This window comes from Panthera tigris, chromosome D4 (assembly GCF_018350195.1).
Source record: "Panthera tigris isolate Pti1 chromosome D4, P.tigris_Pti1_mat1.1, whole genome shotgun sequence".
Classification (NCBI taxonomy): domain Eukaryota; kingdom Metazoa; phylum Chordata; class Mammalia; order Carnivora; family Felidae; genus Panthera; species Panthera tigris.
The window spans coordinates 83,504,277-83,527,895 of record NC_056672.1 but is presented as its reverse complement, the minus strand read 5'-3'; the positions used below and the strand labels follow the sequence as shown (position 1 = coordinate 83,527,895).

At 39.0% G+C, this 23,619-nt stretch overlaps 1 protein-coding gene across 7 annotated transcripts in view; it reads right to left on the bottom strand.

Moving 5' to 3' along the window:
* Positions 1-23,619, bottom strand: part of GAPVD1 (GTPase activating protein and VPS9 domains 1) — a 71,342-nt gene that overhangs the window by 37,704 nt on the left and 10,019 nt on the right. For all 7 annotated transcript variants that reach the window (XM_042965238.1, XM_042965232.1, XM_042965237.1 and 4 more), the window contains exons 2-6: positions 7,500-7,717; positions 4,846-5,689; positions 3,010-3,096; positions 1,081-1,215; positions 746-935 (exon numbers count right to left, since the gene is read on the bottom strand). In XM_042965238.1, coding sequence (XP_042821172.1) covers positions 746-935; positions 1,081-1,215; positions 3,010-3,096; positions 4,846-5,689; positions 7,500-7,684 — 1,441 coding nt within the window. In that variant the 5' untranslated portion in view covers positions 7,685-7,717. The remainder of the gene's footprint in view (positions 1-745; positions 936-1,080; positions 1,216-3,009; positions 3,097-4,845; positions 5,690-7,499; positions 7,718-23,619) is intronic.

Below are 23,619 nucleotides of genomic sequence, written 5' to 3'. Positions count from 1 at the left end.
AACTTAATTAAACCCAATTGTTTTAAATAAGCTTGACTAAATAAAAAGAAACTTTATTTTATAAAATACAGGTATCTTAGCTCACTTGATAAAACATTATTAACAATATTGGGGGGGCGCCTGGGTGGCTCAGTTGGTTAAACGTCCGACTTCAGCTCAGGTCATGATCTCGCAGTCTGTGAGTTCGAGCCCCGCATTGGGCTCTGTGCTGACAGCTCAGAGCCTGGAGCCTGTTTTGGATTCTGTGTCTCCCTCTCTCTCTGACCCTCCCCCATTCATGCTCTCTCTCTGTCTCAAAAATAAATAAATGTTAAAAAAAAAAAACAATATTGGGGAAATAGTAACTGTGTATTTCCCACTTTACTGACAGAAACTACTAAGTTATTATTTTATTATTTAGAACTTTGAACAAAGGACAGGGCTACATAATCCAAATACTGACTACTTATAACAAATGGCACATCCAGATTTCCAAGAAAAGTTACTAAAATATAATCAAAGTATACTGTTGGTGCATGATCTCAATTAATTATGAAAAGTAGGTCTAGATAAAGCTAGAACTTACTCATAAACCATAACTAATTGGTGCAATTTTTAAAAATTGCATTAGTATCAGTAAACATAAAGAGAAAGGCTTTCCCAAATTATTCAAAACCATATTGCAAAACACTGAACAGAAACAAAAGCCAAAAAAATATATATATACTAAATTAAGGAGAGCCTGAATATGAGAAATTCTCTTTACCTATAGGCAATCGATTCTTCTTATTTGCTGGAGTGGTTGCTGGAGACAGCTGAGGAGTATTATAGGGAGTCATTTCTAAACTGCTACTTTTTCCTGGCTTTGCCTGGGGCAGGTTTGCCAATAAATTGTCAAGAGCCATCCTATCTTCTCTTAGTTGATCTCCAGACATTACACTCTTCATAAAATTCACCTGGCAAAAGTAAAAGGACATTAGCTAGTGAGATCAATTTTTCAAATACAATATATATTTCTCACACAATGTACTCATCTATGACTCTGCCCATGCTTAGATAAATGACTTTTGAGAAAATCCTATTAAAGAATAAAGCCATTACCAGAGTAATAAGCTGACTGTAGGTTATATAAACCACAGTTCTGCTCAATCCTTCCAGAAGATTAACGGAGGACATTGGAGGGGTCTCCACTGCGCGGCCCCCAATCACAACATCAAGGAAAGCAGCAACACAGCTCTGTTAAACAGGGAAAAATCAAAGTGAAATATTTCCCCTTTAAAAGAAGGGAACAAAATGTCTAATCAAGGGGGACAAGCATGCAAAAAGTTATTCTTGAAAATTATATTAAACCCAACATTGTTTCAATTTGTTTCAAATTAAACTCTTCATGAATTAATATAGCATTGTCTACACAAAATTCTGGTAAGTGAAACAAACATGACACAGAACAGTGCACACTACACCACCATTTGTGAAAAGGGAGGGATGGGGTGCCTAGGAAAATATATGTAAGAGTTTGCTTGTTTACATATAGACCTCTTGAAGAAAACATAAAAGACTGAGAACATCAAGAACCTTCTGGGGAGGAAGGGTGCCTGGGTGGCTCGGCTCAGTTGGTTAGGCATCCGAGTCTTGATTCTGGCTCAGGTCATGATCTCACAAGTTCATGAGACTGAGCCCTGCATCCAGCTCTGCACTGGCGGCATGGAGCCTGCTTGGGATCCTCTCTCTCCTCTCCCTCTGCCCCTACTGCACACATGCATGTGCTTTCTCCCTCTCTCTCAAAATAAATAAATAAACATTAAAAAAGAAAAAAAGAAGAAGAATCTTTTGGGGAGGAAATAAAGGCTAGAAATCAGAGGTGGAAGGAGAATTTGACTATATAACCTCTGAATTTTAAACAAAGTAGAATGTATAGCCTACTTGACTATGATTAATTAAAATCTAACTTAATTAAAGTGAACAATGCCATAAAACATATTTATGAAATACACTTAAAACTATACAATTATCTCTTGTTTGCTTTAGTAACTTATTAAAAAAAGTTTTAGTTTTTATTTTTGAGAGAGAACGTGAGCAGGGGAAGGGCAGAGAGAGAAGGGGACAGAGGATCCAAAGTGGGCCCTCCACTGATAGCAGAGAATCCAACATGGGGCTCTAACTCACGAACTGTGAGATTATGACCTGAGTCAAAGTCAGATGCTTAACCAATTGAGCCACCCAGGCTCCCAACTTTAGTGACTTTTTAAAAAATTAAACTACTTATTTACTTAAACATTTTCAATTTTTTTAAAGTAATCTCTACACCCAACATGGGGCTTGAACTCACAACCCTGAGACTGAGTTACATGCTCTACCCAACTAAGCCAGCCAGATGCCTTAAATTAAACTTTTTAAAATAATAGCTCTTTGGCTCTCTTATGGCATCTCCTCAACACTTCATTAATTGAGAATAAGTAATCTCTAGTGACATCATCATTTTTAAACTTTTTGTATTTTAGAGAGAGAAAGAGAGAGTGTGTGTGCACATACACAAGAGCAGGAGAGAGGGGCAGAGGGAGTGAAGGAGAGAATCTCAAGTAGGCTCCATGCTCAGCGTGAGCTACCCAGGTGCCCCATGACATCTTCCTTTAAATATTGCTTATCCAGGGTGCCTGGGTGGCTCAGTCAGTTGAGTGTCCAGCTCTTGATTTCAGCTCAGGTCATGATCCCAGGGTCATGGAATTGAGCCCTGCATCGGGCTCCTCCCTGAGCGTGGAGCCTGCTTGAGATTCCATTCCCTCCCTTCCCCACCCTCCTTCCCACCTCTCTCTCCCGCTCACACGTGCACACGCTCTCTCTCTCTAAAATGAAAAAAATGAATGCTGCCGATCCAATATTGTATCCTTCTATGGCTATACCAAGGGTAATTGAAATGAATATTTAATTTATACACCACCGAAAGACAATAAAGACAGTAGTTAAGTTCACTAATACTCTGGCAAAATTGTCTATAAATAGTATTTCACACGAGACAGTATTCATTCTTACTTTGTCAAATTTTCCAAGGCTGCTCTTTGTCCGGGGGTCTCCCTCTTCAGAGCCAGTCATTGCCAATTGCTGCAAAAGGCGGCCAACCTGCAACCCAAAGCAGTGGCAGGGAGACACAGGCTATAGATACTTACAGATTCTTCTCTATGAAAGCACTTTCATTCTAGTCTAAACATCTGTTTCATAGTAATATTCACACAATCTGACCAAGCATGCAAAAGAGGGTCCCAAATAAAACGTGTATCTTCTCTACATCAGCTTTTACTATATTTAGATTAAGAGTTATGGACAATAAACAGAAAATTTTGCTTTATACATTATACTGACAATATGAAATAAAAATGCAACACCTTTGTTTCTGATATTATACTTTTCATACATTTAGAAATCTTAAAATTCATTTGCAAAAATTCAAACTACTTCAAGTTAATATGAAGTACTTTTCCCTTATATAGTTCATAAAATACTCAAGGTAGAATTTTTTTTTCTAGATTTAAAAATCCTACAGAACATAGCTGCTTGGAAGGTAAATATTAATTCACAGAGCAAGTTTCTTACTGGTAAGAGAGAACTGTTAATCTACTCTCTTTAAAGACACTTTGGAGAAAACTAATATAGCATTATCTTAATATCTGGGACAATTCCCCTTTTTGCTCATTTTGAAAATAAGTGACTCAATCTTTATTGGAACGACAAAAATAAAAACTACAACTACACTATCTTAGAATAAATTTAGTGTTTCACAGGTAATAAAAATTTTTTAATTTTATTTTGGGGATTCTTTATAGTTAATTGCTAAACATACCAATATAATAGAACTAACCATGAAAAAAAAGCTTATCGTTTAAAAATAAAATCATCCAAAGATATAATCTATTCCAAATAAACTCAATCTCTTCTTCACAGTATTTCTGTGGGATAGGATATGATTAAAAGATTGTCTTAAGAAGTAACATGATTTCAGTAGTTCAGATGATTGGCGGGGGGGGGGGGGGGGGGGGGGGGGGGGGGCGGTAAGGAATGCTAATACACACACAGAACTCCTCTTTCTAAAACTCTTAGGTCCTGAAGAGTTTCAGATTTCAAAATTTGTAATTTTTGAAAGGCTGATCAGTGCATAGATGTAACACAGCCAGTATTAAGGGTGGCATTCTGTAATCAAATGTATTAACATTTCTGCAGCAAAACAGGAATATTCATTAGCAGCAAATGGAGTAACGATGATAAACAGCCTCATGTGAGTTCAAGTTAAGTTTTGCTACTAAACAATGTATAGAAAATGATGTATAGGGGCGCCTGGGTGGCTCAGTCTGTTAAGCGTCCGACTTCGGCTCAGGTCACGATCTCGCGGTCCGTGAGTTCAAGCCCCGCGTCGGGCTCTGACTGCTCAGAGCCTGGAGCCTGTTTCAGATTCTGTCTCCCTCTCTCTCTGAGCCTCCCCCGTTCATGCTCTGTCTCTCTCTGTCTCAAAAATAAATAAACATTAAAAAAAAAAGAAAGAAAATGATGTATAAAGATTTTCAATCATGCTAGGTTTTGAAATCATGGGAAAGGGACGGTGGCCCTGTTCTAGACAATCTAACCAACTATACATTCAAATCTGAGGACTCTATTTAAAAACTAACACAAAATATTTTATGACTAAAATATTTGACAATATTTTTAAATCCCAATATAATAACTGCTTCCATTTCTTAAGAAGAAAACATTTAAGGCAGTTTGAGGCAAAGGAATGGTAAGAATATATAAATATTATCATCGTATTTTCTATTCGCATCTACCTAATCAAATGATTTTCAACTGAACGCCACACTAATAATAATAGCAAAAGCATACCTGCATCAGATTAAATCTTGCCACCTCATTAATAGGAGCATCAGAAATTATTCCATACTGTTCTGGATTGACAACTGCAGGACAGATGAAGCAGGCCAAAAGGAGATCAGTACACATTGCCCTGACTTCCCCAACTTCCAGTCTATCTACACAGGAGAGGGTTTTGTACATCTGTGACACAATCCACCTCAAACTATGTGGAAAGCAGTATGTGTTCTGTTTGAGATAACCAATGAATTTGTTCACCAAAGCCACCAGTTTGGCTTCATTGGAATCCACCATCTCTTGAACCTTTTGCCTGAATCTATCTGAGCCTTTCTCTCCGAAGAGTTTTTCCTGTTGAGATGGGGAGAACCTCTCGATTAGCTTGTTTGGATCTGTTTCCAGGTGATCTTCGTCTTCAACAAGTAGTTGCATGATTGGCTCATGTAAAGTAGCTGTGAGAAAAAGTTTGGCAGAAAACAGTCCTTCAGAAAAAAGTTTAAATAAGATGCTGAAGGCACAAGTTCCTCTCCTCAAAAGTCGCCTGGGGTTGTCACTTTCTTTAAGTTCAAATTCAATCAAGTATCTCAAAACCTGAAGGAGGTAGCTTTCATCTTCTTGCATAATGCAGTTGCCATAGAGGGAGGTAAAAACTGTGTAAATAACACTTTGTGTGTTCTCCTGATTAAGTTTCTCCCCAGCAACCAAAGAGGAGGCAATAAGACGAGGATTTTCCCTTAACCGACTCAAGAATTCTCCATAAGCAGTCTCCTGAAATCCTAATTGCTTATATCCATCAACAAACTGTGTATCTTCCAAAATCTTGGCATGCTGGCAACATTCAGCAGGGGAAGCTTCAGCACTAAAAAATGAGCAGACAAGCAAAACAACAAAATCAACAACAATAATATAACACATATACTCCATTGAAACTCCACTGAAACTCCACTGAAACTCCACTAAAACTCCACTGAAACGTAGACTGATTATAGTCCCAGCAATGAGATCACTCCAAAGTGCTCAAATCTTTCAGCCCACCAGCATCTCAATGTGTAAAGAAAGGCAAAACCAAAAGTACAAAGGAGGACAAATTCCTCATATTAAATCAGGTCCAATGAAAAGTATCAAAAAAATAACCATTCTGATTTCTTTTTTTAATTATATTTCTATTTTTTACATTTATTTATTTTTGAGAGACAGAGTGAAACAGTGCAAGCAGGGGAGGGGCAGAGAGAGAAGGAGACACAGAATCCGAAGTAGGCTGCAGGCTCTGAGCTGTCAGCACAGAGCCCAACGCGGGGCTCAAACCCACAAACCGTGAGATCAACACGTGAGCCGAAGTCGGATGCTCAAACAACTGAGCCACCCAGGCGCCCCACCATTATTCTGATTTCTCCCATCAAAGATTGGTCCTATTTTTTTTCAATGTCACATAAATGGAATCATACAGTATGTACTTTTCTGTGTCTCGCTTTTCTCAACGTTATACCTCAGCACCACTCTTCTTACAGTTAAAAACTGCTTCTTAGAACAATAGAACAATAAGGTATTAACACAGTGAAAAACATTTCTAAACGAAGAAGTAGACAAATAGTATCAAAACATGGAAATGTATACAGTTGGCCCTTGAACAATGCAGGCATCAGGGGCACTGACCCCGGGTGCAGTGGAAAATCCACGTCTAACTTCTGACTCCTCAAACACTTAACTACTAATAGTCTACTGTTGACCAGAAGAAAGCCTTACAGATAACATAAAGTCGATTAACACATATTTTGTATAAGTATTATATACTGTATTCTTACAATAAAGTAAGCTAGAGAAAAGAAAATGTCATAAGAAAATCATAAGACAAAAATACATTTACAGTACTTTACTCTAAAAAATCCACATATAAGTTGACCCGCCAAGGTCAAACCTATTTGTTGTTCAAGAGCCAACTATATGTTAAATAATATTAGGAAAAAAGGGCATGTCTGGCTGGCCAGTGGAACACTCAACTCTTCATCTCAGGGTTATGAGTTCAAGCCCCACGTTGGGTGTAGAGATTACTTAAAAACTGGGTCACTCGCCTGGATGGCTCAGTCGGTTAAGTGTCCCTTGATTTCAGCTCAGGTCATAATTTCACAGGTTCTTGAGATCAAGCCCCTTGGGCTCTGAGCTGCTTGGGATTCTCTCTCTCTCCCTTTTTGCCTCTCCCCTGCCTGCACGCACAAGCACGCACGCACTCTCTCTCTCTCTCTCTCTCTCTCTCAAAATAAATAAATAAACTTAAAAAAATTTTTTTTCATCTCTAAAATAACTGTAATATTAGGAAAGCAGAGAGGTGCCTAGCTTCCTCACTTGGTAGAGCATGAAACTCTTGATCTCAGGTCATGAGTTCAAGCCCCATGATGGGTATGGAGCCTACTTAAAAAAATGAAAAAGTGGAACACAAGATAATTTACTCTCAGCAACAATAAAATGTTACATATATAAAGAGACAAAATTAATTGATGTGGTATAAAATATTAACACTAAAGGTATAATTCTCTGTAACAGTGCTTAATTAATAGACAAAAACTCACCTTAATGTTGACTCAAACTGTCTGAAACCATGCACTTTGTAGGAAATAGATTTACAGTTACCAGTGAGCACAGAACTCCAGTGGTTCATAAAACTTTTTCTTTACCTGGTTATGATAAGCCGGTCCAAATTAATTCTCTGCTGCTTAGCAATCCATGCTGTCCGATACAACTTTTCAGCCGTCTTAAGTACATCTGCATTTAGCCTCTGAATGAGCTGTTTCTCAGAGTTTACATACAAGCGTTCCTGCTTGAGGTGATGGGCCAGAGTATGAATATCCAGCTTCACCATCTTCAAATGCAGGGCAGGTACAAAGGCTAATCACTAAGAGGAAAAAGACAAATTTAAAAATTTGATGTCACTTAAATTGTTTTCCAAAATCAAAAGGGGTAGGAGAATACATTAAGAATTAGGCTACATTTAGGGGCATTTAGTCAGTTGAGTGTCCGACTCTTGATTCCAGCTCCGGTCATGATCTCACAGTTCATGAGACTGAGGCCCAAGTAGGGCTCAGCACTGACAGCACAGAGCCTGCCTGGGGCTTGCTCTCTCTCCCTCTCTCTCTGCCCTCCCCCTGCTCATGCTCTCTCTCACTCTCTCTCTCGAATAATAAGTAAACTTAAAAAAAAAAAAGAATTAACATTACGATTGTACACTTGAAAATTACTATGACAGTATAGCTTCAATGTCCTTACCATAACTACAACAACAAAACGGTAATTATATGAGGTAAAGGAGGTGTTAATTAACCTTATTAACCTTTGCAATACGTTTGTGTATCAAATCATCACATTATGTACCTTAAACTTACACAATGTTATATGTCAATTATATCTCAATAAAGCTAGGAAAAAAGTTGTCCCAGCCAATCAGATTCATGAGTGACCTTAATGGATTTGGAATTGAAAACTTTTCCTACAAACAATACGTTTGTAGTGAATTCACATTTTAACGGAGATGACAACCCAGACCTCAAAGCTCTCAATATGTTTACAGATCCATTAAAAACTGTTCACATATGGGGCGCCCGGGTGGCTCAGTCGGTTGAGCAACTGACTTCAGCTCATGTCATGATCTCGCAGTCTGTGAGTTCAGGCCCCGCGTCAGGCTCTGTGCTGACAGCTCAGGGCCTGGAGCCTGCTTCGGATTCTGTGTCTCCCTCTCTCTCTGCCCCTCCCCCGCTCATGCTTGCTCGCTCTCTCTCTCTGTCAAAAATAAACATTAAAAAATTAAAAAAAAAAAACTGCTCATATATTGAAATTTTTTTTTTTCGTGCTAAGACCAAAAAAACAGAATTAAACATTATGGTAGCAGCTAGAAATGTTTTTTTAAAGCTGCCTGACACAAACAGGTTTAGCAATTAATAATTTTCATTTCAGGAATTTTTTTAACTTTCTTATTTTAATGAACTACTGAAAACTAGGAAAATTTCAGATATTACCATCTAACCTGAATCTTATTGCTTCCAAAGACCACTCTCTTATACTTTATCAATTCCCCAGCAAACCACACGAAGCTGTTATTCTAAATCTCCTGTATCATGAAGGCCTTCATATTGCTCTCTTCTCAAAAGATGTAAGTATGTCCACTAAGATGATTCATTGTTAATAACAAAAGTATCTGGGTACATTCAAAAAATAACTGGTGACATACAGACATATACTTATAAAATCATATTAACTCAGTTTACAGACAATTTGTAGACTTCCATGTGGGAACTCTAACATCCTCTAGGGGGCTCTAGGTTCATAGACTAAGAACAGAATCACTGAATAAATGATTGCAATTGTAAGAAGTATTACAGTTAATGAAAACAGTACTGAAATGGGCTCTTAAAGACCTGAATACTTCATTAATTAGTGCTATTACTTGGGCACATAAAGCATATTCTCTGAACCTCAGATTTTTTTCACCCATAAAAAGTGGACACAATATCTACATTTATCATCCTGGTACAAGCAACACATTAGGTACCAGAAATACAAAAGGAATAAAATCTAATGTGTACCCTCAAGAACTTCCTAACCTAGCAGAATGAAGCAGACGCGCAAGCAAATGGCTGTCCGAAAATGTAATGGGTGTTATGCTAGAAGACTGTACAATGTGGACGGGGGGACAAAAAGAGAAGAAACGATTGAGGAGTTAGATACCTGCACCTAGTCTTGAAAGGCAAGTTGAGGGGCTGGGGAGGGGAGAGACGAGTATTTGCCAGACATAAAGAGGATGGTGGGTGGGGTGGAGTTCCAGATAGAACCAAGCAAAGGCACAGAGGCGTATAACGAAGAGTACATTTAGAGAGTTACTCATGGCTTCCTACAGTCTGGGGGACTGTGTCTGTGTGTTCAGTGAGGTGGGGAGAGGTGGAGAATGGGTAAAATGAGAGATAAGGCTGCAGAGACAAAAGGTACACAAAAGCCAGAGTCAAGAAACTTAGACTTTGCACTGTAGGTGTTGGGAAAAGTTTTAAATAGGAGTTTAAGCTCCTATTATGATAATATTTATATTTGAGAACATAAACTCCAGCAGTAAGGAAAAAAATGAGGACACGGGGATAAGACTAGATGAAGAGAGACAACAAAGTTGTTGGTAGGCAGGAAATGCAGTAGCAATAGAAAGAACAGGACAAGTTTGGGACATGTTACGAGGCAGAAACACAAGATTTGTTCATCACAATTGGGGAAAATAAGGTAAAAGTTTCCAACTCTAGGAACAAGAGTAGGTATGGTATTATTCACCACAGTTGAGTATCATATGGAGAAACAGGTTATAAACTGAAAATGGTGCCTGGTGTGCTTCTAGGAACTTTAAACATTCCCTCTTCATAATATCCCTCTGAAACAAGGGCTCTGAAGCCCAGGAAACTGAGGCTCGGGGATGCTGAGTAATTTGCTCAGGGCCACACAAGTGGTAGATAGATGATACAGCCAGTACGCCATTATTATTACCCTGATCCCTACAAGAATGATGCAAAAATCCTGTGGTTACTCAGGAGAATATCTTATTTTTAAGAGATGCATGCTCAAGTATATAAAAGTATAGTGTTAAGGATGTCTGCAACTTCCTTGTATATGGTTCAGCAAAAAAATAAGAGATTAAAAACAATTTTTTCTTTATTTTTGACAGACAGCGAGCGAGCCAGAGCATGAGTAGGGGAGGCTCAGAGAGAGAGGGAGATAACAGACTCTGAAACAGGCTCCAGGTTCCAAGCTGTTAGCACAGAGCCCGACGTGGGGCTCAAACCCACAGACTACAAGACCACGACCTGAGCTAAAGTCAGACGCTTAACCAACAGAGCTACCCAGGTGCCCCAGGAGATTTTTTAAATGCAGCAAAATGTAAACAATTGTTGAATCTAGGTGAAGGGTAGTTGATGATCACTATACTATCCTTCAACAATTTCAGTTATGTTAGAAATTTTTCATAATAAAAAATAGGAAAAAATATTTTAGAAATTCTCAAACTGTGCCATTCTTGCTGCTTTAATACAATTTAATTCAACAAATATATTACTGAGCTTTTCTGGAGCTTAGCCAGGTCCCCTAATCTCAAGGAGCTCACAGTCTAATTATAACCAAAATACTGTTCAAGATAGAGAGGACACATAAAATGTTTCCAGTGACATAGCAAAATATGAACCAATTTATGCAATTTAGAAATTAAAACCTTCAAATATAGCTTCACTTAAAAAAAATTTAACACATGCAAGTAATGCTCCACCTAATCTAAACAAGAATTCACCTTCTAAATCCCTCAATAGCTCCAAATCAAAGATATTTTAGGTAAGTCTAGACAAACTTGCTAAGCATTTTTTTTCCTTTCATCAAGTTCAAGAATTGTATGTTTCAGTACTTTTTCTTTCTATAATTAGCTGGTCTGAGTGGTGGCAAAAAAACAGGTTAATAGGTTACCATACAAGATGATACTTTTTAAAACATTATTATATAAAAAAATAAAAATAAAAATTATAAATAAAATAAAATATTATTGTATAAATCCATAATCTTCTCATTACCATATAAACATAAGAAAATGTCAGTAAATGGCAATCAAACCAATGAAATCTTGCCATTTGCAACTACATTGATGGAACTAGAGGGTATTACGCTAAGCGAAATTAGTCAGAGAAAGACAAATATCATAGGACTTCACTCATATGAGGACTTTAAGACATAGAACAGATAAACACAAGGGAAGCAAAAATAATATAAAAACAGGGAGGGGGACAAAACATAAGAGACTCTTAAATATGGAGAACAGAGGGTTACTGGAAGGATTGTGGGAGGGGGGATGAGCTACATGGGTAAGGGGCATTAAGGAATGTACCCCTAAAATCATTGTTGCACTATAAGCTAACTAACTTGGATGTAAATTTTAAAAATTGAATTAAATTAAAAAAAAAAAAAAGAAAATGTCAGTAAACCACTGGGTAAAATGTTAAGAGGTTAAAAATATTAACTCTGACCTATATTTATGTCCAGTTTACCTAAATTGAATTCATATGCTGAATACTATTTTATACAACATGTACCACACACTGGAGTATAATGATATTACATCTCTATCTCTCCTCTTAGACTGTAAACACTGAGGGAGAGAATTCAACTTTGTGTCCTAACATACCTCATGGCAGGTAGGAGGAGCTCAATCATGTTAAGTGAACTCAAATCAGGTACAGCACCAAGATTATTATTAGCTCACACATTCTGAAAAAAAAATACTCCCCCCCCCCCCAAAACACACACAAATAATAATACCTAACAGGTCACTGCTTAAAAACAATAGTTGCCAGGGTACATGGGTGGCTCAGTCGGTTAAGCATCCGACTTCATCTCAGGTCGTGATCTCACAGTTCATGGGTTCGAGCCCTGAATCGGGCTCTGTGCTGACAGCTAGGACCCTGGAGCCTGCTTCGGATTCTGTGTCCCCTTTCTCTCTCTCTCTCTCTGCCCCTCCCCTGTTGCGCTGTCTCTCTCTCTCTCTCTCTCAAAAGTAAATAAACATTAAAAAAAGCAAAAAAAAAAAAAACCCACAGTTGCCAAAAGAGGGTTGGAGAATGTAAAAAGTAAAGTCTATAAAATTGTTCTGCTCTTCTAAGGCACCCTATAACACAAGAGGAGTTAACAGCTACCGGGAAATAGCTTAAATAAAATATAGGCAGAAACAACTAAAAGTGGGAAATTTTACCATACTGAAGACAACAGGAAAGTACAAACATCTGCAAATAAGTTAGTATCCTGAAAAGTAACAACATTGTCAATATCAAACAAACAATAATACTCTATCAAGCTAACATTTATTTAGAACTTTATTATTCCAGGCACTGCTATTTTTTCCTCATTGAATCCTTAAAACCCTATGATGACTGTGCTCTCATTAACTTCATTTAACAGTTGAGAAAAGTGTTGATGTATCTAGCAAGTAGCTACATCAAAATTCACACTGACTCAGTTCTGATTCAAAAACAGCCCTTGCTCTCAACAGACTAACCTAAACATTTTGTCACTCACATCTACCTTAATTTTCAGTTCTGTTAATAATTGACTCCTTAAAGTTCCTTTTATCTATTGGTTTTTACTTCAACTGGCTTCTAGTGATATCTACTTCATCTGAGTTTACACTCATTTAAAATACAGGTGGATAATGGCCCCAAAACAGACACTTAAATCAACAGAACAGAACAGAGAACCCAGAAATGGACCCACAAACTTATGGCCAATTAATCTTTGACAAAGCAGGAAAGAATATCCAATGGAATAAAGACAGTCTCTTCAGCAAGTAGTGCTAGGAAAACTGGACAGCAACATGCAAAAAAATGAACCTGGACCACTTTCTTACACCATACACAAAAATAAACTCAAAGTGGATGAAAGACCTAAATGTAAGACAGGAAGCCATCAAAATCCTCTAGGAGAAAGCAGGCAAAAACCTCTTTGACCTTGGCCGCAGCAACTTCTTACTCAACACGCCTCCACAGGCAAGGGAAACAAAAGCAAAAATGACCTATCAGGAACTCATCGAAATAAAAAGCTTCTGCACAGCAAAAGAAACAATCAGCACAACTAAAAGGCAACCAACAGAATGGGAGAAGATATTTGCAATTGACACATCAGATAAAGGGTTAGTATCCAAAATCTATAAAGAACTTATCAAACTCAACACCCCAAAAGCAAATAATCCAGTAAAGAAATGGGCAAAAGACATGAATAGACACTTCTCCAAAGAAGACATCCAGACGGCCAACCAACACATGAAAAAATGCTCAATTATCACTCATTATCGTGCTCTCATCTACTCGTGCTCTCTCTTTAAAAAAAAAAAAAGGGGCGCCTGGGTGGTGCAGTCGGTTGGGCGTCCGACTTCAGCCAGGTCACGATCTCGCACTCCGTGAGTTCGAGCCCCGCGTCAGGCTCTGGGCTGATGGCTCAGAGCCTGGAGCCTGTTTCCGATTCTGTGTCTCCCTCTCTCTCTGCCCCTCCCCCGTTCATGCTCTGTCTCTCTCTGTCCCAAAAATAAATAAATGTTGAAAAAAAAAAAATTTAAAAAAATAAAAAAAAATTAAAAAAAAAAAAAAGTGAGGGTGCCTGGGAGGCTCAGTTGGTTAAGCGTCTGACTTCGGCTCAAGTCATGACCTCACGGTTCATGGGTTTGAGCCCTGCATCGGGCTCTGTGTTGACAGCTGAGAGCCTGGAGCCTGCTTCAGGTTCCTTGTGTCTCCCTCTCTCTTTCTGCCCTTCCCCTGCTCGTGCTCTGTGTCTCTCTCTCTGTCTCTCAAAACTAAACATTAACAGGGGTGCCTGGGTGGCTCAGTCAGTTAGGCGTCCGACTTCGGCTCAGGTCATGATCTTGCAGTTTGTGAGTTTGGGCCCCGCGTCGGGCTCTGTGCTGACAGCTCAGAGCCTGGAGCCTGCTTCCAATTCTGTGTCTCCCTCTCTCTCTGTCCCTCCCCTGCTCAAGCTCTGTCTCTCTCTGTCTCTCAATAACAAATAAACGTTTAAAAAAATTTAAAAAAAATTTTAAATAAACATTAACAAAAAAATTAAAGGGCGGGCACCTGGGTGGCTCAGTCGGTAAAGCGTCCGGCTTACACTCAAGTCATGATCTCATGGTTCAGGAGTTTGAGCCCTGCTTCAGGCTCTGTGCCAATAGCTCAGAGCCCGGAGCCTGCTTCAGATTCCGTGTCTCCCTCTCTCTCTCTGCCCCTCCCCCACTCATGCACTGTCTCTCTCTCAAAAATAAAAAGCATTAAAGAAAAATAAAAAAAAGAATCTTAGAATTGGTAAGGCTGTTAAAAGCCATCTTCTCCAACTTAATTCAATTCAACAAATATTTTCTGAATGTCTTCATTGTACCAGGCACTAATAGTACAAGACAGAACACACAAAGCCTCCGTCCTCATAAAGTTTAGTCAACTTCGACGCCAGGAACAACTAAACTACAAGTAACTACAAGTATATATATATATATATATATATATATATATATATATATATGTGTGTGTGTGTACACACACACACATGCTCTACCTTTTATTTTGAATGGACTGCCTTTCTCATGATCAAAGCCAACCCTCACTTTTATGCTAATTTCCTCCCTTCACATCTATCTACTCAAGAATATTACTGCAGTAATCACAACTACCCCATCCCCCCATCCATATTTCGCTCTCTACTGGATATTCTCACCAATATATAAACATGCTATTATTTTTCATCTTTTTTTAATATGAAATTTATTGTCAAATTGGTTTCCATACAACACCCATCGCTCATCGCAACAGGTGCCCTCCTCAATGTCCATCACCCCTTTCCCCTCCCTTCCACCCCCCATCAACCCTCAGTGTATTCTCAGTTTTTAGGAGTCTCTTATGGTTTGGCTTCCGCCCTCCCTAACCTTTTTTTTTTCTTTCCCTCCCCCATGGTCTTCTGTTAAGTTTCTCAGGATCCACATAAGAGTGAAAACATATGGTACCTGTCTTTCTCTGTATGACTTATTTCACTTAGCATCACACTCTCCAGTTCCATCCACGTTGCTACAAAAGGCCATATTTCATTCTTTCTCATTGCCAAGTAGTATTCCATTGTGTATATAAACCATAATTTCTTTATCCATTCATCAGTTGATGGACATTTAGGCTCTTTCCATAATTTGGCTATTGTTGAAAGTGCTGCTATAAACATTGGGGTACAAGTGCCCCTATGCATCAGCACTCCTGTATCCCTTGGGTAAATTCGTAGCAGTGCTATTGCCGGGTCATAGGGTAGATCTATTTTTAATTTTTTGAGGAACCTCCACACTGTTTTCTCGAGAGGCTGCACCAGTTTGCATTCCCACCAACAGTGCAAGAGAGTTCCCGTTTCTCCACATCCTCCCCAGCGCCTACAGTCTCCTGATTTGTTCATTTTAGCCACTCTGACTGGCGTGAGGTGGTATCTCAGTGTGGTTTTGATTTGTATTTCCCTGAAGAGGAGTGACATTGAGCATCCTTTCATGTGCCTGTTGGCCATCTGGATATCTTCTTTAAAGAAGCATCTATTCATGTTTTCTGCCCATTTCTTCACTGGATTATTTGTTTCTCGGGTGTGGAGTTTGGTGAGTTCTTTATAGAGTTTGGATACTAGTCGTTTGTCTGATATGTCATTTGCAAATATCTTTTCCCATTCCATCGGTTGCCTTTAGTTTTGTTGATTGTTTCCTTTGCAGTGCAAAGGAAGCTTTTTATCTTCATGAGGTCCCAATAGTTCATTTTTGCTTTTAATTCCCTTACCTTTGGAGATGTGTCAAGTAAGAAATTGCTGCGGCTGAGGTCACAGAGGTTTTTTCCTGCTTTCTCCTCTAGGGTTTTGATGGATTCCTGTCTCACATTCAGGTCCTTTATCCATTTTGAGTTTATTTTTGTGAATGGTGTAAGAAAGTGGTCTAGTTTCAACCTTCTGCATGTTGCTGTCCAGTTCTCCCAGCACCATTTGTTAAAGAGACTGTCTTTTTTTCCATTGGATATTCTTTCCTGCTTTGTCAAAGATTAGTTGGCCATACTCTTGTGGGTCTAATTCTGGAGTCTCTATTCTATTCCATTGGTCTATGTGTCTGTTTTTGGGCCAATACCATGCTGTCTTGATGATTACAGCTTTGTAGTAGAGGCTAAAGTCTGGGATTGTGATGCCTCCTGCTTTGGTCTTCTTCTTCAATATTACTTTGGCTATTCAGGGGTCTTTTGTGGTTCCATACAAGTTTTAGGACTGCTTGTTCTAGCTCCGAGAAGAATGCTGGTGCAATTTTGATTGGGATTGCATTGAATGTGTAGATTGCTTTGGGTAGTATTGACATTTTAACAATATTTATTCTTCCAATCCATAAGCACGGAATGTTTTTCCATTTCTTTGTATCTTCTTCAATTTCCTTCATAATCTTTCTATAGTTTTCAGCATACAGATCTTTTACATCGTTGGTTAGGTTTATTTCTAGGTATTTTATGATTCTTGGTGCAAATGTGAATGGGATCAGTTTCTTTTTCTGTTGCTTCGTTATTAGTGTATAAGAACGCAACTGATTTCTGTACATTAATTTTGCATCCTGTGACTTTGTTGAATTCATGTATCAGTTCTAGCAGACTTTTGGTGGAGTCTATAGGGTTTTCCATGTATAGTATCATGTCACCTGCAAAAAGTAAAAGCTTGACTTCATCTTTGCCAATTTTGATGCCTTTGATTTCCTTTTGTTGTCTGATTGCTGATGCAAGAACATCCAACACTATGTTAAACAACCTCTCAGAACACCTGGGTGGTTCAGTTGGTTAAGTGTCTGACTCTTGATCTTGGTTCTGGTCATGATCTCACGGTTTGTGAGTTCGACCCCCAGGTCAGGCTCTGTGCTGACAATGCTGAGCCTGGTTGGGATCGTCTCCCTCTCTCTCTCTCTAAAAGTAAATAAATAGGGGCGCCTGAGTGGCTCAGTTGGTTAAGCATCTGACTTCAGCTCTGGTCATGATCTCGTGGTTCATGAGTCTCAGCCCCACGTCAGGCTCTGTGCTGACAGACTGGAGCCTGGAGCTTGCTTCGGATTCTGTGTCTCCCTCGCTCCCTGCCCCTCCTCCACTTGTGCTCTGTCTCTCTCTCTCTCTCAAAAATAAAATAAACATTAAAAATAAAAATAAAAAAACTTCAAAAATATTACAGAGATAATGACAACTACATATAAAGTGGGATCCTAGAACAGGAAAAGGACATCAGGTGAAAACTAAGGAAATCTAAATAACATATGAACTTTAATAATAATGTGTCAATATATTGGTTCAGTGGGGCCCCTGGCTGGCTCAGTTGGTTAAGCATCCAACTTCAGCTCAGGTCACGATCTCATGGTTCAGTTTGTGAATTCGAGTCCCGCATCAAGCTTTCTGCTGTCAGTGTGGAGCCTGCTTCAGATCCTCTGTCCTCCTCGCTCTCTGCCCCTCCCCCACTTGCTCTCAGAAATAAAAACGTTTAAAAAAACATATATATACATATATATATATATATATATATATATTCACTAAGTGTAACAAATATACCATGCTAAGGGTAAGATGTAAATGATAGGGGCAACTTGGTGCTAGGTACATGGGAACTCCTTATACTATTCTCTCAATTTTTCCGTAAAACTTAAACTGTTCTAAAAATATATAAATTTTTAAAGTTTTTAAAAGTTCATTTATTTATCTTTGAGACAAAGAGAGAGCATACACAGGAGGGGCAGAGAGAATCCCAAGCAGGCTCCACGCTGTCAGCAGAGCCTGATGCAGGGCTTGAACCCACAGACCATGAACGAGATGATGACCTGAGCCGAAACAAGAGTCAGATGCTCAACCGACTGAGCCACCCAGGTGCCCCTATCAATTTCCATATAACAGCAAACTTTTAAAAACTGCATTATAAACAGTAATGGTTGAGGGGCACCTGGGTAGCTTAGTTGGTTAAGCATTCGACTCCAGCTTAGGTCATGATCTCGCAGTTCATGAGTTCAAGCCCTGCACCAGGCTCTGTGCTAACAGCTCAGAGCCTGAAACGTGCTTCGGGATTCTGTGTCTCCCTCTCTCTCTGCCGCCCCCAACACTTGCACTCGTGCTCTCTCTCAAAAATAAATAAACATTAAAAAATTTTATATAAATAGTAATGGTTGAGCTTGAAAAGAATTTTAATTAACTGGTCATAGTAAAATGTATCAGTGTTCAGTAAATACAAATAATAACTACCATATATTTCAGGCTTGTCATGTACTAGGCACCAACCAGGTGTTTTAAATGAATATTCTCATTTAATCTGTATAACATCCCTGAAAGGCAGGCATTCTTATCCATGTTTTACAGGTGAGGAAACTGAGGAAATTAATTTGCCCAAGGTCAAATTAGTAACTGGCAAAGATGAAACCAGAATCCAAGTACATGTGACTCACTGAGCTCTTACCACTACACCATCTGTGAGTGCTGTAATTCATAAGTCAAGGCCACTTCTAATCGCCCCAGTCTTTCAACAACTATTCATTGGTGAGTCAGTATCTGGACAAGTCCCTTTTTCTTTGAAAGTTTCAAACTGTCAGGGTGTCTGGGTGGCTCAGTCAGTTAAGCGTCTGACTTTGGCTAAAGTCATAATCTTGCAGTTCGTGGGTTCGAGACCCTCGTCAGGCTCTCTGCTGTCAGCAGTTCGGATCCTATGACTTCCTCTCTCTCTCTGCCCTTTCCCTTTCATGCTCTCTCTCTCTCTCAAAAATAAGTAAACAGTAAAAAATGTGTGTGTTTATTATTAAAATAATAAGCATTATTTTTTTTTAATTGGGGTGCTTGGGTGGCTCAGTCGGTTAAGCGTCCAACTTTTGATTTCAGCCAGGTCATGATCTCATGGTTCATGGGATCGGGCTCCATGTCAGGGTGTGGTGTGTGCTGACAGTGCACAGCCTGCTTGGGATTCTCTCTCTCCCTCTCTTTCTGCCCCTCCCGGCTGACACACACACTCTCTCTCAAAACAATAAATAAATCAACATTAAAAAAAAAAAAAAAGATTCACTCTCTCACTGATACCGTATTAACCCAATACGGCAAAAAGGACATGACTGCCAATTTTTAATGACCTACCACAATGTTAGCTTCCATGGTTTATCAATCAAATAATTTAAATTTGAGGATTTGTTAAAAAATTTTTTTTAATGTTTATTCTTTATTTTTGAGAGAGAGTGAGCGGGGAAGGAGCAAAGAGAGGGAGACAGAGAGTCCAAAGCAGACTCTGCACTGTCAGCACAAAGCTCAACATGGGGCCCAAACCCACAAACCACGAGACCATGACCCCAGCAGAAGTCAGAAGCTCAACTGACTGAGCCACCCAGGCACCCCTTGAGGATTTATTTTAATTACCCACCACTTTTCAGGGATCTAACCAATCCATACAAGAGATGGACATCTTTTGCAAATATTTTTCATAAATAACCATTTTGAATTACAAGGATTTGTCTACATGTGTTTCCTTTTATAAAACTTAACCTCCTTCAGTGTGGAACAGTTTATTACTCATTTTATGTTTTGTTAAATTACATGATCTAAAAATCGTCAGGTATTAAAAATAATGAGTTCATCTCTTTCTAAAAAAAGGACAAGCACAGTAAACTTTAACACACTTCCTCCACTCACTCATTCAACAAATGTTTGTTAAAGATCTACAATGTGCTAGGCACTAATGAACAAGACAGGCAAAGTCTGCTCTTGAGGGGCCCTCATTCTCACAGGGATATGTGATCATAACAAATCTGAATAGATTCCACAGACCAGATTTCTACATACCCTCTGGAATTCTTGACCCATGCTTGTCACTGGCCAGTTAAATCTCACTTAAGCATCAGAGCCCAGCTCAAACCAAGGAGTCTTTCCTGGCCATTCTCATACTTTCTCCTTTGGGCTCATCTCTATCATAGCTTTCCATATTTTATACTGTTTGCAACAAAGTGTTGTTTTCTCAACAAAACTCCAAGTTACCTGAAGGAGTGACATAGTCATCTTGGTATCCCCATTTTCTTAGCAGACAGGCTGGCACTTAGCAGGTACTCGTTTAACATCTGAATTTATAAAAAATTATTACACAAATGACTGAATGACGTGTTTCTTCACAATTAAAAAATAGCTATTGGGGTGCCTGGGTGGTTCAATTGGTTAAGTGTCCGAAATTGGCTCAGGTCATGACTGAACATTTTGTGAGTTCGAGCCCTACACCGGGCTCCACGCTGGCAGTGCAAAGCCTGCTTGGGATTCTTGCTCTCTCTTCTCTCTCTGCCCCTCACCTGCTCGTACTTTCTCTCTCAAAATTAATAAATAAACTTTCAAAGAAATAAAAATAAAAAATAACCGTCAATGAGGAAAAAAAATGGAAGCAAATCATACTTTAATTATCTTTAGTTGGTATATTTGAAAAAACAGTGAAACACTGTAGGGGGAAAAAAAGGACTTAGTACCAACTATTCCTGGCACAAGTACAAGGAACTGAAAGGCACACTACTTTGAAGATGCAAGTCATATAAAGCCAGACAGTATTCACATCTCAAATTAACACCAAACCAGACTTCTTGCTATGACACCAAAATTCTACAGCCTGCCAAAAATAAATAAAATCCAAACAGATGTCGATTTTTTTTGCCCCCAATACACTACTAATTTTCGAGAATTAAAGAAGACAGACTAACCACAAAAATAATGAATTCATGCATACCAAATGGCTCGTGGGTTAAGCTCAGATTTTATTACACAACCCAACTGAGAGAATATCAAAATCCCTGGACAGCAAATATGCATTACTTAGTAAATACTAATGTATCCTCACTTATTCCAGTTCGAAAACCTTGACTTTTTATTTATTTAATGTATTTACTTATTTTGAGAGAGCAAGTGCACACACGTGCACACAGTGGGGGCGGGGCAGGGAGATAGAGAGTCCCAAGCAGGTGCTTGGGGTGCCTGTGTGGCTCAGTCCATTAAGTGTCTGACTCTTGATTTCAGCTCAGCTCATGAACTCACAGTTTGTGGGATTGAGCCCTGAGTCTGGCTCCAGGCTGACAGTGCAGAGCCTGCTTGGGAATCTCTCCCTCTCTCTCTGCCCCTCCCCCACTCACATTTGTACGTGTGCTCTCTCTCTCTCTCAAAATAAATAAATAAATAAATAAATAAATAAATAAGAGTTGGGGGGCACCTGGGTGGCTCACTCGGTTAAGCATCAGACTTCAGCTCAGGTCATAATCTCAAGGCTTGTGACTTTGGGCCCCTCATCTGGCTTTGTGCTAACAGCTCACAGCCTAGAGCCTGCTTCGGATTCTGTGTCTCCCTCTCACTCTGCCACTCCCCCGATGACGCTCTGTCTCTCTCTCGCAAAAATAAACATGAAATTAAAAAAAAAAAAAAAAGAGTTGGACATTTAACCAACTGAGCTACCCAGACACCCCTAAAAAAAGTATTACTTGAAATCATTACTAATGTAACTGACAATATTAAACAAGATTAATTTTGAAAAACATTGTTATGGTACATCTCTGTCACTGAGTACTACATAATTATTGAGAAGCAATACATAATTATTGAGAGAGGTACACAGAAAGTTGTCCATGGTGTACCATTACAGGAAAAAAGCACACTGAAGAATGATACCCAAGGTAAGACCCAAGAGGCAGCTAAACCACAAACCCTTGAGCAAGGCTCCCTGTGCTCCAATATCAGCTTGGCCACTCACTAGTTGTGCAACCTTTGATAATTCTCCTCGCCTTGCTTTCTTCATCTACAAAAGGATATAAAATAGAATCTACTTCATAAGGTATGTTCATGGGCTGTAAAAGTTTAACAAGTTAATATATGTAAAGCACTACAAGTATTGACAATTTCTGGGGGAAGAAAAGAAAAACTGAAAACATATAGCATGTGCATATATATGTGGGGAAGAAAAGCTTCCATTTTTTTGTATTTTTAGGTTTTTTTTAAACAAAGAACGTTACTTTCATAATTAAAAAAAAAAGAAAACATAATAAAAACTTGGGACATGGGGCGCCTGGGTGGCTCAGTCAGTTGAAATTCCAACTTTGGCTCAGGTCATGATCTCATGGTCCGTGAGTTTGAGCCCCGTGTCGGGCTCTGTGCTGATGGCTCAGAGCCTGGAGCCTGCTTCAGATTCTGTGTCTCCCTCTGTCTCTGACCCTCCCCCATTCATGCTCTGTCTCTCTCTCTCTCAAAAATAAATAAACTAAAAAAAAAAAAAATTTTTTTTTTTTTTTTTAAATAAAAACTTGGGACTAAGATTCCTCCGCTAAATGATCTGTTAGTGCAATTACTTAAACACTCAGGACCAGACAAATTCTGTGAATAATAATATATTACACATGGGCAATTTTTATTTATTTTTTTTTAACATTTATTATTTTTGAGAGGGAGAGAGAGAGAGAGAGACAAAGCATGAGTGGGGAAGGGGCAGAGAGAGAGGAAGAGACAGAATCCGAAGCAGGGTCCAGGCTCTGAGCTGTCAGCATACAGACTGACACAGGGGTCGAACCCACAAACCATGGGATCATGACCTGGACTGAAATCAGATGCTTTTTTTTTTTCTTAATGTTTTATTTATTTTTGAGAGAGAGAGTGTGTGTGTGTGTGTGTGTGTGTGAGGAGGGGAGGGGCAGAGAAAGAGAGAGAGACACACACACACAGACAGACACAGAATCAGAAGCAGGCTCCAGGCTCCGAGCTGTCAGCACAGAGCCCAAAGCGGGGCTCAAACCCATAAGCTGTGAGATCATGACCTGGGTCAAAGTCGGACGTCTCAACTGACTGAGCCACCCAGGTGCCCCATAAGTGTGAAAAATTTCAAGTGCAACAAAAAGGACAGTACTTATGGACACAGTTCAACAATAACAAGCTATACACTAATAAGCAGAACTGCAATGGCACCAATCTAGAAATGGATATCAGGAACTTTCACAATTAGATAAATCTCCATTAATTTTATTAGTCTGAAATTAAATACCACCAAATCTAATTTCTTCCAATTCAACAATCTCTAATGACAACTCACTAGACATACATAAAGCTGGAGCTCAAGATAAACTACATAATTTAAATTAAAAAAAACCTAAAGTCCTTAAGAGCCCTTTGAGAATTTTGGAGAGAATGATTTCACCACCTCACATGCTTTGAGGAAGCTTTGGTCCCTGCATAAACTTAGCTTCCTCCATAAGTACAGTGG